At 37.3% G+C, this 15974-nt stretch overlaps 1 protein-coding gene across 1 annotated transcript in view; it reads left to right on the top strand.

Moving 5' to 3' along the window:
* LOC121870897 (dentin sialophosphoprotein-like) overlaps window positions 1–15974 on the top strand; it is a 35440-nt gene that overhangs the window by 19253 nt on the left and 213 nt on the right. Inside the window, exon 2 of the mRNA XM_042372869.1 lies at window positions 14109–14194. Within this exon, the coding sequence (XP_042228803.1) occupies window positions 14109–14194 (86 nt within the window). The remainder of the gene's footprint in view (window positions 1–14108; window positions 14195–15974) is intronic.

The following is a 15974-nucleotide window of genomic DNA, read 5'->3' as shown; positions in this document are numbered from 1 at the left end:
ACTTGGGTTCATACAAAGGAGTGTTAGTTACAAGACTAGCGAGGTCATCCTAAAACTGTATCTTGCTCTTGTGAGACCACACCTGGATTACGCAGTTCAGTTCTGGTCACCGTATTACAGAATGGATATAGAATCCTTGGAAAGAATTCAGAGGAGAATGACAAGACTAATCCCGGGCATTAGGAACCTTGAATATAGAGACAGGTTAAAGCATCTTAATTTGCACTCCCTTGAGAGACGTAGAGCGAGGGGCGACCTGATAGAGGTGTATAAGTGGAAGTCAGGGCTAAACAAAGGGGACATTACAAAGGTACTCAAACTATCCAACCAGGAGCGAACTCGTAACAATGGTTTTAAATTAAACAAATTTAGATTTAGGCGTGAAATAGGTAAACACTGGTTTGAAAACAGAGTAGTGGATGAATGGAACAAGTTACCAAATATCATCATTAACTCGAATACGTCTGAATTGCTTCAAACATAGGTTGGATGCTCATATGAGCAATAGGGGTTGGATGTACACGGGACTGCCCAGTATGGGCCAATAGGCCCGCTGCAGTTTCCTCCATTCTTATGTTCTTATGTTCTTATGTCCCTAGTAGGAAGGGGTGAGGTCACAGATGACACAACAATTGATCATGACTATAATATATTCACTAGTATACTACATAGAGCACAAGAACAAAATATACCATACCCAAAAATTAGGTCAAATAAGAATGAGCCAAGGTGGATGACCAGAAAACTTAAACATGACATAGGAATAAAGAAAGGAATATATAAGAAATTAAAGGGAGGGGAGGAGCAACTCAGAAATAGGTATAATGAACTATCTAGAAATGTTAAGAAAAATGTAAGGAAAGCAAAGAGAGACTATGAAATCAAAATAGCAAGAGAATCCAAGGCGAATCCCAAGGGATTTTTCCAGGTATATAGGACAAAGGTCAAGGACAAAGTTGGGCCTTTAAAGTCAGGGAGGGGAGAAGTGATAAATGGCAGTGAAGAAATAAGCAAACCATTGAAAAGCTACTTCTTATCAGTTTTCACAGAAGAAATTTGAGATGAAATTCCAGAGGTGCAACTGATATTTAAGGGAAAGGAAGAAGATAAATTAAAGAATATCATTATCAGAAAAGAGGATGTTCTTAAGAAGATAAATAAACTAAAGAAAAAAAATCCCCAGGGCCGGATGAAATTTTCCCTCGAGTCTTGAAAGAGTGTAGGGAACAGATTAGCGGACCCCTCGTAAACTTATTTACAAAATCATTAGAAACTGGAGTTGTGCCAGACTTGTGGAAACAGGCAAATGTAGTACCCATATTCAAAAAGGGAGACAGAGCATCAGCGTCAAATTACCGGCCGATCAGTTTGACGTCAGTAGTGGGGAAATGTCTTGAATCAATTATAGCAGATAGCATCCGATCGCATCTAGAGAAAAGCAAATTAATCTACGACTCTCAACATGGGTTTACAAAGGGAAAATCTTGTCTAACAAATCTGCTAACGTTTTTTAGGAAAGTCTTCGAGGTAGTAGATAATGACGAAAATTACGATGTTATTTACTTAGACTTTAGCAAAGCATTTGACAGAGTACCGCATCAGAGGCTTCTGAGAAAAATTAAGGCTCATGGTATCGAGGGGAAAGTTTTAAATTGGATAAAATCATGGCTCACCGATAGAACGCAGAGGGTCAGCATAGATGGTGTTAAATCTGAGTGGGGCCGTGTAACCAGTGGGGTTCCCCACGGGTCAGTACTAGGCCCACTCTTGTTCATAATCTACATTAACGATCTAGATACTGGGATCAGCAGTGACATAAGCAAGTTTGTGGATGACACCAAAATAGGGCGGCAAATTAATTCAGGGCAGGATGCAAATGCATTACAGGAGGATCTAAATAAACTGCAGGGGTGGTCTGAAAAATGGCAAATAAAATTCATCACCAGCAAGTGCAGCGTACTTCATATTGGAAGAACAAATACTTATAATGTATACAGCCTTAACATCAACCTAGAGAAGTCGACTTGTGAAAGAGACCAAGGGGTACTTGTAAGCCCGGACCTACGGCCTAGAAAACAGTGCGTTAATGTTCGAAATAAGGCAAACAGAGTATTGGGTTTTATATCTTGAGGTGTAAGTAACAAGAGTGCAGAGGTCTTATTGCAACTATATCTTGCGCTAGTCAGGCTGCACCTCGATTATGCGGTTCAGTTCTGGTGCCCCTATTATAGAATGGATATAAATTCACTAGAGTCGGTGCAGCGAAGAATGACAAAAATGATTCCTGGACTTAGAAACCTTCCATATCAGGATAGGTTAAAGAAAGTTAACTTGCATTCCCTAGAAAGACGAAAAGTGCGGGGAGATATGATAGAAGTATTTAAGTGGGTGAAAGGAATCAATAAAGGGGATATAGATAAAGTTCATATAATATCCGAGCAGGATAGGACTCGAAGCAACGGATTCAAGTTGGATAAGTTTAGGTTTAGGAGGGAGATAGGAAGAAACTGGTTCACAAATAGGGTGGTGGACGAGTGGAACAAGCTTAGCAACTTTGTAGTAAGTGCGGGAACTCTGGAAAGTTTCAAAATGAGGCTAGATAGATTCATGGATGATAGAGAGTGGTAGTAACTCTCGACAGGAGCTGCCATGCGCAGGCCAACCGGCCTATTGCAGACTCCTTATTTTCTTATGTTCTTATGTTCTTAAGTAGAATCATAATTAGAATAGACACCGAGTTATCTGGTCAAAATGGATTTAGAAAGGATAGATAACTAGAGAAGCTATATTTGGTTTGAGAATTTTGGTAAAAGGGCTTTAGAGGTCCAAAGAAATTTGTATATCTGCTTTTTTTAAGAATTGTATAAGAAAAAACACAATAAACTTGTAGACATCTTGGATAAAAGATTTTAATGAAAGAGATAATTATTAGAGTTCTAAAAAAATCCTTATTGCCTTCAGGAAGCTGCAGTGTTAGTTTTTTTTCTTTTCTTACGGGGAATAGCCCACCCGGGCACAGGTTATCGACCCACAACGGGGCCTAGGGGCGTAAAAATAAGAGTAATAAGAAATTACAAATAGAAAAGAAAAAGATTTATTAATCTACACCACGAAGATGCCGGAAAACAAGCTTTTTTGAAATGAGACAGATTGCATGAGTATGGGAACACGGAAGAAGGCAGAGCATTCCACAGTTTGGCTGTGTGTGGAAAGAAGGATATACTATAACGGATTATTCTAGCATGACCGACATCCACAGGGAAACGGTGGCCACCGCGGGCAAGACGAGTGTTACGAGCCCACGGCCTTGCTGACGGTACACAAGATGCCAAATCCACCGAACATTGCCCGTTAAGTACCTGTAAAAGAGATTAAGTGAAGCAACATTGCGGCGAAGAGAAAGGGAAGGAAGATTATCAACTAAAGGAGGAGAGTCAATTAGACGAAATGTCCTTGATTCCACCCTATCTAACAGTTGGACAGAAAAAGAGCTACTCCAGATATGAGAGCAGTACTCCAAGTTAGGACGAATGAATCCCTTATATACTTGAAGCAACTGCTCAGGAGTGAAGAAGCTACGGCATCTGTACAGCATTCCCAGCTTTCGGGAGGCAGCTTTAGCAATGTTGTGGATGTGTGGCTTCCATGGCATATTAAAAGGGAGTAAGATAAGGCTGTGTTCTAACTCCAATATTGTATAATTTGTAAGGAACAATGAAGGACTTAAAATTTAATATCAAATTATATTGTGCAGATGATACTGCTCTTATCACGGTTAGTGTAGAAGCGTTACAAATATTGGTTAACAGATTAGTAGAAAAAGGTGAAGAATATGGGTTGAGTTAATGTTGTAAAGACGAAAGTAATGGTTATTGTCAATTTGGAGATAAATCCTCAATTAAAATTTATGGTCTGCAACAGGGAACTTAAACAAATTAAATTTGTTTGCGTATTAGAAAAGTAACATTAGCTGTAATGGTAGATGTATGGAAGAAATCAAAACAAGAATAGGGCAAGCAAAAGACAGCATCTAATAATCTAAAAGACCTAATAAGAAAGGACATCGTCTTCATTTTGAGAAAAAAGGCTGCTATATTTGGGTCAGAAGCATAGACACTTTCAACAGACACCAGGAAACGGTTAGAGGCCTTTGGAATATGGTGTTAAAGAAGAATGTCAAAAATAAGTTACGCTGACAGGAAAATAATAAAAAAAATAATGAAACTGGCAAAAACATCAAGAGAAATACTTGAAATTTATAGAATGGGGAAAATTAGATACTATCATCGCATAATTATGGACGAGGGGATAATGATAGAAATATTAATGAGCGAAGTTGAGGGTAGGAGGGCCAGGGAGAAGCAGAGACTGGGAGAGATGAATGAAATTAAAAACTGGGTCCCCAGAGAGATAAAAAATCTCAAATGATTGGTAAAAACAGCCCAAAAACGTTTAGAGTGGAGAACTGTGGTCGCCAATCCTCAGGTATGAGGATGGCGATTTTGATTGATTGACTAACACTAACCTTTTTGACTTGAAGACATTGCAAAGTATAATAAACATGAGGGTGTAGATGTGGAAGTGCCAGACATAGCAACAGATGTCGGGGTGTAGACACTAAATGTGAAGTGTGAGATCTTGTACTTCAACATAGTACAGGCGTGATATACATGTGTCTTCTCCACATGCAGAGGTACTGGAAAAGACGTTTCCTCGCAAATAACACAGGCACAGGTTGAGGGACACAGGTGAAATAGCACGGAGGCAAGGGCTGAGTAGCATCAAGAATTCTATACTCTAGGACAGGGATGAACAACCAGTGGCCCACGGGCCGGATCCAGCCTGCAAGAAAATTCTATAAATTAAGGCACCAAAATGCGCTCTATCATCGCATCTCAGATACCATTTTTGTTTAGATATGTTTAACTTTAACATTTATTTTTTTTTATATTACATATTTTTGTGGGATCTTAATGGCTAATTATATAGTGTTATAAATATAGTTTACCTCACACCACGGAGGTTGGATGGATGGAGGCGGTGTTCGCTATGTATGTAACAGAGACACATGAAGCCAGGCCGCCATCTTGGTGAGGGCAACAAGGCCACAGTTCCCGCAGTTACTTACGAACAAACGTTGGATACAGATAACTCTGCAGGATTTATACTATTGTTTGATTTCTTATGCACATTATAGAGGGATCAACAAGGAGGATGAAGCCACAGAGAGAAAAGCGCCACCATTTTGGTCAAGGCATCAGTCACACTCAGTGACTTCACTTGAGGCAGCGGGTGCCGCCTCCATCCATTCAACCTCCTTGCCTCACACCATTCATACAGTTGCGTGGCCACCCAGGTATTGCGAGGCATTAAGTTTAGTCGTCTTGTTTTTGTTTTTTATCCTCCCTCGTCGGTGGGGTTGCCAAGTGGCCACTGTGTATGAACACATTCAGCACTTTAAATGATATTTTACGATAACACTAGATTATTAAATAAAAACAATTTATATGTAGTCAGTAGGTTATTGGCATCCAACTTTAAATATCTTTACGATGATGGCAGTCTGCACCACACTTTGGACACTTCATCTAAGTTTGTAGGAAAACATAGACCTTCAAAATCTGAATTGCAGTGGTGATATTAATTTTACAAAAATATGTTGAATTGTGTGCAGTTGTGAGAAATAGCATCCCTTGCACAGAGAAACCATCTTTCAACTGACAAATTCCAACTCAAAAGCCTGGGCATGCACAGAACTATAAGGTGACATAAGTGAATAAGTGAATAAGTAAACAATATATCCTGCAAAATTGGTAGTGTGAACTTATACCTCTCCAAATTGTACTTTAAAACTGAAATCGAAAAATAAAAATACAGTAACTGGAAAAATGCAAATTTTGAAACGAAAGCACAATGCTTTCCTGCTGTATCTCCCCATATAAAAATGAACATAGAGTTCCGTGGGTATACTATACCGATTCTTAACCATTTACTTTTTCACAAAACGACACAAATTGCCGAGACAAACGTATGGAAAGTTAAATAAAGCTAGGTTAGGTAAAGATAGGTTAGGTAAAAATAGGTTAGCCTAGGTAAAGATAGGCAAAGATAGGTTTAAGTAACGCTAGGTTAAGTAAAGATAGGTTAGGTAAAGTTAAGTTAAGTAAAGATAGGTTAGGAAAAGTTATGTTAGGTACAGATAGGTTAGCTAAAGATAGGTTAGGTAAAGATAGGTTAAGTAAAGATAAGGTAGGTAAAGATAGGTTAGGTAAAGATAGGGTAGGTAAAGATAGGGTAGGAAAAGATAGGGTAGGTAAAGATAGGCTAAGTAAAGATAGGTTAGGTTAAAGATAGGTTAGGTAAGGATAGGTTAGGTAAAGATAGGTTTGGTAAAGATAGGTTAGGTAAAGACAGGGTAGGTAAAGATGGGTTAGGTAAAGATAGGTTAGGTAAAGATAGGTTACGTAAAGTTAGGTGAGGTAATGATAGGGTAGGTAAAGATAGGTTAGGTAAAGACAGGTTAGGTAAAGATAGGGTAGGTAAAGATAGGTTAGGTGAAGATAGGTTAGGTAAAGACAGGTTAGGTAAAGATAGCTTAGGTAAAGATAGCTTAGGTAAAGATAGGGTAGATTAAGATAGCTTAGGTAAAGATAGGTTAGGTAAAGATAGGGTAGGTAAAGAAAGGTTAGGTAAGGATAGGGTAGGTAAAGATAGGTTAGGTAAAGATAGGGTAGGTAAAGAAAGGGTGGGTAAGGATAGGTTAGGTAAAGATAGGTTAGGTAAAGACAGGTTAGGTAAAGATAGCTTAGGTAAAGATAGGTTAGGTAAAGATAGGGTAGGTAAAGATAGGTTAGGTAAAGATAGGTTAGGTAAAGATAGGGTAGGTAAAGCTAGGTTAGGTAAAGTTAGGTTAGGTAAAGATAGGTTAGGTAAAGAAAGGTTAGGTAAGGATAGGGTAGGTAAAGATAGGTTAGGTAAAAGTTGGTTAGGTAAAGATGGGTTAGGTGAAGATAGGTTAGGTAAGGATAGGTTACGTAAAGATAGGTTAGGTAAAGACAGGTTAGGTAAAGATAGCTTAGGTAAAGATAGGTTAAGTAAATACAGGTTAGGTAAAGATAGGGTAGGTAAAGATAGGTTAGGTGAAGATAGGTTAGGTAAAGACAGGTTAGGTAAAGATAGGTTAGGTAAAGATAGGTTAGGTAAAGATAGGGTTGGTAAAGAAAGGGTGGGTAAAGATAGGTTAGGTAAAGATAGGGTAGGTAAAGATAGGTTAGGTAAAAGTTGGTTAGGTAAAGATGGGTTAGGTGAAGATAGGTTAGGTAAAGATAGGATAGGTAAAGATAGGTTAGGTAAAGATTGGGTAGGTAAAGATAGGTTAGGTAAAGATAGGTTAGGTAAAGATAGGTTAGGTAAAGATTGGTTAAGTAAAGATAGGTTAGGTAAAGATAGGTTAGGTAAAGATAGGGTAGGTAAAGATAGGGTAGGAAAAGATAGGGTAGGTAAAGATAGATTAGGTAAAGATAGGTTATTTAAAGATAGGTTAGGTAAAGATAGGGTAGGTAAAGATAGGTTACTTAAAGATAGGTCAGGTAAAGATAGGTTAAATAAGATAGGTTAGGTAAAGATAGGTTAGGTAAAGATAGGTTAAGTAAAGATAGGTTAGGTAAAGATAGGTTAGGTAAAATAAAATTTAGGTATAGTTAGGTTAGGTTAAGGTAGTTTAGGTTTAGATTAGGTCAGACTTAAGTTAGGTTAGGTTAGGTTTGTTTTTTGCGTGTTTTTACCACACAATTAAGGAAAAACATAGTTTAATCAAAGAGTTGTGGGTGATCTTTAAAGGAATAATTGTCTTAGTTTTCAACAATACAACAGTATACTGCTCATTTTATATATCCTATTGATACTCTGAAGAGTGGAACGTTATAAATAATAAATTCATTAAATAAAGAATGCGCACATAGAATAAACAGTCAAAATCGACAGAGGTAGCTTTACGTCTAACCTCTCTGGATCCTTCGGAAATTGGAAGACAGGTTTCTGTTCCCTTTTGTTTTGTTAGAGCAGTTAATAGCTGCAAGGTAACGAAGTCCCATTGCAGTTGGTAAAAGAGAAATGAGAAACTATTTTGTTTACGTAGCAATTAAAGCATAACATGAACAAGTGCATAACAATTACTAATACACAATCTTAAATACCCAAAATAAAAAAAGGCATTATGCTTAACTTGCTGAGGACATAAAGCAGCCGTGCAAAACAAAACTGCTAAAGACAAGCATACAGTATACAACAAGTATGCTGCATGACATTAGGTCAGTATTGTTAGATATCCAAATCATTAATTTCTATACATTATACAGTGAAACAATTACCATTACCTGGTGCAGATTTCTCACTGGACATGGAGTGGTATGTGTACTGTCGCGATCCCAATATCCTTTATACCTGGGGAGTGAAACCTACCCCAAGTTATTATCAAATAAAGGAACAAATAGGGAACACGGCAATAATTATCCCCACAGAAACCTACTCAACTAAATGTATTTGAATAAGTAAGAACAGTTGAAATAAGTTAATCACAAAAGGGAAGGTAATTAATTAATTCAATTTATGTTCTAAAGGGAGTACTGACTAGCAAAAAGAATTTAAGGGAATAAGTGATTTTATATTAAAATAAGAGTGCTGCCGGAAGGGTGAAAATACACCGTTAAGGAGTTAGACCAAACGAATACTACTTAACATAACTATATTACACAGACATACAAAATATATATATACAACAACCCCTACAAAATAGTTATTTCCTACCAAACAGGAGATTCCTTACCACCAGGACCCCTTCCTAGGCCTAACTAAACGTGTCACTAATACCTGATACCCCTAGGGCATTGCAGAAGACTGGACAAGGCACTAGACAAGGGTCAAGGCTAGAGAACGAATGGACACGTATACCATATGCCACGGTTTTTCGCTACTGGGGAAGCGTGGGGCAAGCCGTGGAGGAGAGGGTCTCATATCACGTGATCCAGGACATTTGCTAGATAATTTATATAATTAATTAACACTACTCTTGATTTGACTTAACAGAGTAACACAATGATGCATTTTAATAACATACATAAATATACAATTAACCTAAGTAACTAAGAACAATAATAATATAATAAGTACAATTAACAAATTATTAATGGCTTGTGTGAAATGGAGGGGTGAACATATGCCTCACGCTATGCGAGTTCCCGAGAGCCACAGGCACGTGACAGTACTGCAGTAAAAATAAAATATTTAGCATTATCTAAATGAAATAATTCACTTTTAACACGTATTTGTTAATTTAATGCTAAATTATTGGGTTAATTCATATACATAATTATGATAGCTGAAGTATGCTGGGAATACATCTATTCAAGATGACTATTTTTACTGGGGGTTTTCAGCCCTTTGTTGTACATTCTAATACCTGTATAAGCAAATAGTCAAACACACTTCCCTTTGAATTAACCTGCTTAATGTATCACCAACAAAATTGAGTAAATACATTTACCATTAGCAGCATGTCCGTGACCACCATCAACCCTTCCCATAGGATTTAAAGCATCTGATGGACCATCTGTTAAACATTGGTTAAAGAATACTCATCATAATTCAGCTTCTGTTTTAAATAATAATTAGTATTGCTTCAGTTAAGGAACACTGATACCTGAGCAGTGATTGGCACTATGCACAAGGTTGACTAAGATCAAACTGTGCTTGGGTCCAAGAAGTAAAAGTCTGGTCCAAAATAAACAGAACATGTATGAAAATATTACAACCATTTCCCATGATAAAGAAAACGAGATAAAATAAATACTGTATAGCAATAAAGTTAAGAGAAAGATAACATATCAACTAACATGTTATTGGAAGTGCAGTAGTTGAAATGGTTGCTACCGACAACATGAGATGTATTTAGTTGATGTAGCGTTTTAGTATTGGGGTTTCTCAGCCAAGTTATACATCTGGAATGACGAACTTTCTAGCAACAATAATTTTAATCTAAGGAAATTAAGTTGGACATGAGAATGATTACTGATACCTTTGTCAATAAGTTGATATTCACAAGATATATTAAAGCAGGTTATAACATTACCTTTTTCCCTTTAATCTTAAATTCCAGATGAAAGTATGAGTAAAGATGTAGTATATAACTAACATCTGAAAGACCGTATTGATTTTGTTCATTTTTGCACAATTGTTTTAATGGTGATACTGAATAATGAATGTAATAAGAGAAATGTGTGTCATTAACTTAACCAAACCTTACTTAACCTCACGAATACTAATCTTAATTTACCTAACCAACCTAACCTAACCTAACCCAATTTTAGTTCCCATTTCCAAATACAGTATGAATATAAAATTGTCAGAAACAAACAGGAAAATGTTACTGCGAATTTAATTGCGTTCAAAGTATGTGCTGGGTTTGTTTACTTTTTTCACAGGTTAGGTAGGTTAGGTAAGGTTAGGTAGGTTAGGTAAGTTAGGTAGGTTAAATAAGGTTAGGTCAGGCTTTAATAGGTTTTGTTATACCATTTTCTTAACATCACCCAAGAGGGTTCTCCTGAAAATTTGGTGCAATTCCATAAAGTCCTTCTCGTGCTGTCTCCTGTAACATTTCCATATTGTATGCTTTTGAAAATGAGCATTGGTTCATGAGTTTAACTCATCTTTTGTACTTTCTTTTCAAAATATGCTTTAAACTTGTGCCAAGCTTACTAAATATATCTACTTACCTTTTCGTGTCCTTTAAGAAGTAATGAAACCTCTGGTCTTTATTGTTGGTTTTATTTGTGCCGCACACAACACACCGGAAAACCCTTTCCTTCTCGCCATGTTTGTGTCACTGTCATGCCCAGCGGCCAATGAAAACAAACAGCCAACACAACTTTTCCCGCCATTTTATCAGTGCCATCTATTGACCAGGCGCGTGCGTTACCGGGATCTACATTAAGTAGCTTTAAGACGCGCGTCCTACCTATATACAGTACTTTCCTTGGTAGCATCCTAGCTGGCGTACTGACACACAAGGCTAGGAGCGCTGCATTCTACATCAACGTGACATATGAATAAAAACCTGCAACAATACGTTATATTTAAAATCGTGTTTGGAGCGGTAAACACACTTTTAACGTTGTAGGACTTATAAACTCAACACTATAAATTGTACAAACACAGTAACACAAATATATGAATTAAACAAAACACAACATAGAACACAAATAACCCCATATGAACCTTAAACCACATAATAACCAATAAACCCACAGGTAGTGGGTGACTAACTGGAGCCAAGTGACCTGCCATACGATTACACCCCGCACAATGACTGACTCGATTCGAACTACACATGAGCAACACCTGCTTCAGAGAGAGCGAGCAAACCCAACACCAAACAACATAGTTCCATCAATCATAAACCTCTTACAGCGGTTCGCGAACCCCCAGAGATACTATGGAGGATTTCCAGGAGCTAGCGAAAATCTATATAGAATATACTAATTTCACCAGATTTAATTCATGAGGTGATATAAAATTAATGTTATATTTATTATATAGACAGTAGCTTCTCTCCAAGCACCAAGCGCCATTCTAAATTGAATTAGTGTTAATGTGGTACCATTCTAGATTCAGTGTCTCAGTAATGGAGGTACGGTCGATGGTCTGATAACTCAGGGGCTTACCTATTGACAAAAAGGACGATTACTAGCTAGACAAGTGGAAGAACCATTGTTTGTCCTGAATCGAAACAAACTGAAATTTCCGACATACTTCAGCAAACCATTATCCTTCAAACAAGCAAAATGAATAATTTGCTCAAAAGTTTTATGAAATTTGATAGAACTCTACCAATTTCTCACACAGACATCAGGAAAAATCTCATGCGCTTCGCCATTAACGTTGATTGTTCAATTTTATTGGTTTGATAATTTTCTACCGAATTATTAGGCACAGCAATGGCTGAAGACGTTGATAAATTTGACAAACATTTCAATGCAGTCTCAACCAGTTGCAATACAGAATAGAGTAATATACAAACTTAGTCATAGAAACTTTTAACTCAAAGGTTTGACGAGGTTATCACGCAAACCAACAAGGTGCAGTATTTACACATAATTTTCTTCTAATTGACGTCTTGGACTAGTCACTTTACATTACAGAGCTTATTACAGAGTGAAACACTGATGACTGTCCCTTAATATCGTAAAGTTTCAGTGATAGGTTGTTGCTTCATTGCGATAGTATTTATGTTTTGGTTTTCTTCTCTATTGTTATGTCTCATCCTTATTATATTCTTACAGTGCTTATTGCTGTAAAAATTATTCACCGAGAATCTATGACATGTTGAAATTAGAACCGACAACTTCCTTCTAGGAGTCTTGAAACGTGTTCGTATACGTGGGTAATGGACCTCTATAACAGTTCATTATTGTGTTCTTTGACAGGGGTAAGTCATTGATTTCTCAGTATACTATATTGTTTGTAATCTTTGATTTACTTGTATCGATGTATGCACGGTGATGGATTAATTATAATTATTATTATTAATCTGATGATAATATTAACATCATATTTGTTCATCAGAAAGAGACGAGTAAGATAGTTCTCGTAGTTTTCTCTTAATTCTAGCAAATTAGTTTCGAGTGAATAAGTTTAGATTGTATTATCATTGTCAATTTTATGGAATAGCACCGAGTCTGATATTACTATAAAATGTAAACTTGTAAATTCAATGTACAGTACATGCGTATGCGTAACGTCGTTCTCGCCGGCTTTTGGCGAAGTACGTCACGACAGAAGACGACAGAAGGACTCGACAACGAGAATAGACGGACGCAGTTGCTCTGTACGCATATTACGACTATCAGCACAGCAACAAAATCAACCATTGGCAAAACCCCATCGTATTCATGATAAATAAAATCCAAATCCCCTTCATGTCAAAGAACTAAGCTACGTATCTGGAAATAACTGGTAAAGCTTAGGTTCATACAGGTGAAGGAGAAGCGAAGGTAAATTTCAATTTGTTTACTGTGAACTACCCAGATGATGTGTTGTTAGGTTAGGTTAGGTTGGTATGTTTTCGGCTTGATGAATGTAAGATTTACTTGATAATTGACATATGTAAGTGTGTTTATTCCATTTCATTCATTATGTTTTGTACAGAAGATACAGTGTCAGTTTGAAGAGTGTTACCTTACTGTAAGTACGCAGCATAGTCTTAATAAGAGCTTCCATCACAGGTGTTTGTTGGAGGTAAGAACCATCGTGTACACAGTTTCTTATTGTAGTTTATGCACATCAATTGAGTTTGCCATTTATAAAGGGTGATTGTTTTATTCGAGAACCCCAAATAATTTCCATACACTGAAGACGTGACATAATCTATTTAATATGTTACCTTAAATGAAATGCTGAAAGTGTTCACCACCATGTCGCAGGCACACATTTATTCTTCGCAGCATGCTCTCCGACACAAAGTGCAGCGTTCCTTGGCTGGCGCTTGTGTTGCTTAACTTTCACTCACCCTGTTCTTTTCCGAACTGCTTCACCAGTTTCCATATCACTGATTTCAAAGGTTTCGTACGACCACCAAAGCGACTTTTAAATGCAATTTGGCAATTCTTATAGGATGCATTCTTGACGTAATGTTAGACGAGAAACACGAACGCTTCCACAGTGAGCGCCTTGGCATGACTGATTTGAGCGAAAACCGTTAAACGCCACTGACGGGTCACGTGACATATCACGTGGTACCTGATAACTCTCTGGTTCATGTCACGTCTTTCTGTAACATTAGGCAACATTTACGCAAAACATGAGGTTACTGATATAGTTTTTAGTGTAGGGGAATTATTTAGGGTCCTCTAATAAAAAAAATCACCCTGGTATTTTTGCTTTTTATTGCATATTACTGCGTTACAGTGTTCTCTGCAGGTGGGTCTATACTGCTACCACCTGTATCGTTGGAAATACATATTTTGTGGGTAGCTGTGTGCGTTATGTCTCCATGTGTGTGTGTAAGTCCATATAACTATGGGGTCACTTACTAAGGTCGTTGTGTTGTGTTACAGGGGTGGTCGCGGGGAACAAGTTGAACACAGGAAACTCAGCCGACAGTACAGCCCAGCCGTCTACCTCCCTGCCGGACCTCTACCCGGTAAGTACCTAATTCCCCGATATTTGGTCACTACCTTCCTCACTGCCTTCTCAGTACTCCCTCCCTAACACCTGGTGAGTACATCCCCCTAACACCTGGTCAGTACCTCTCTCCCTCCCTCACTACCTGTTTAGTACCTCACTACCTCTCTCAATACCAGGGGCTGGATACTCAAAAACATTTATGGGACTGTATGTCCTTGTATACCCAGTAACTGGACTTACAGTCTCAGATCGGTATACTCAAAACGCAGATGGTATACTCAAAACAAATATTTGACATCGAACTCCGTAAGTTAAAGCCCGTAACTTACACCAGCCCCTGAGGCTGTGTAACACTCAACCCGGATGTAGTAGTCGCTAATTCCCGATTGTATAAAAAATAATAATAATATATTGACTTGTTTTATCATAGAATAATGAAGAAAATGTTTTGTACATCAACATACTGAAATATAATATTTCACTTTGTCTTTTTCATAACATTTTTGTTGCCAAAATAAGAGGCTTTGAGTGTTTGTATTTGTCGCAGTTTGGAAGAGACGCATCTTTTGTCTTCTTAAAAGTTATAAAGTATTTTTTACCAAAATAGAAGGTTTGTATTGTTCACACTTAGGGTAAAAATATGTTTTATGACTGAGTAAACTTGCAGATAGAACTTATTAATGTTGTATAGCCGTAAATATCCCTCAGTAATGAAAGCCAAATACGAGGTCAAGTGAACATTCCTGCCAAGACTTCGCCTTGTTTTTCTAATATTCAACCAATAGCCTTAGCCTATTTTCTTATGTATATGGCTTATGATAACATGAAAGGCTATAAATTTCCATAGGCTAGCCAAAATTATATGATATTAGGCGTAAAATATGGATTGCAATTAACTTGATTAATAGGGGCCTATATAACTGCTTTTTCAGTCTTAGGCAAATAAATGTTTAAACGTGGGGCCTACTTAATTTAGTTAGAACATGAGGATTATTTAAATAAGAAATTATACCAATAGGTTAGGTTTGGTTTGGTTATGCTATGGTACGTTAGAGAATGTGTACATGGTTTTTTTTGGTGTGTCAAGCTGTCAGTGAGACACTTTGTCTAGCAGCTATCTTAGGCCTAGTTCCAGACTTTCCTTGAACAGTATCATAGGGTAGAGTATTAATTTAAGAAAATTTTCGGCTAATCCGATATAGTTTCAGGTTTTAAATTGCTGTTTCTTGTATGAACTTGAAGACAATTCAGACCAAATGACGCAAACATTGAAAGGAAAGCACCATGTTCTAGGCTAAATGAGTAATTTAAGAGAAGTGATTTGTCATTTGGGTTAGGCAAGGCTATACTATCATTAACCAATTTATTTAAATTTGCCCAGAATAAGGCTCACACTCAGGATGGGTTGGAGAAAGGAAACTCTTAATGGTGGTTTTCTTATATCAAATATATTATATACAAAACAGTCTGGTGCTGGGAAGTTGCTGCTTGGAAGAGGAGTTGCTGTGTGGTAGAGTAACCACTACAAGATCTCTGTTAGCCGGAACAATTGGTGAAGAGCACTTCCGTGAATGAGTTTTCCCGTTAACGAGACGATTATCTCAAATCAAGAAAATATCCCTCGTCCCCCGAATGTTTATGGTAATGGAAAAATGTTTTCGGTAGTTCCTGAAATTGCCCATTACATCATCTCTCGAACCCAGAAATATATCCCCCATCTCCGGAATTTTCTCGGTTATCTGGGAACCTTTTCTCATAATTTTCAGGAAAATGTGCCCCTTTAAAAGTCATTACCT

This window comes from Homarus americanus, unplaced genomic scaffold (assembly GCF_018991925.1).
Source record: "Homarus americanus isolate GMGI-L3 unplaced genomic scaffold, GMGI_Hamer_2.0 scaffold52512, whole genome shotgun sequence".
Classification (NCBI taxonomy): Eukaryota; Metazoa; Arthropoda; class Malacostraca; order Decapoda; family Nephropidae; genus Homarus; species Homarus americanus.
Note: the sequence above shows the minus strand (reverse complement) of the source record. Positions and strands in the feature narration are given on the sequence as shown.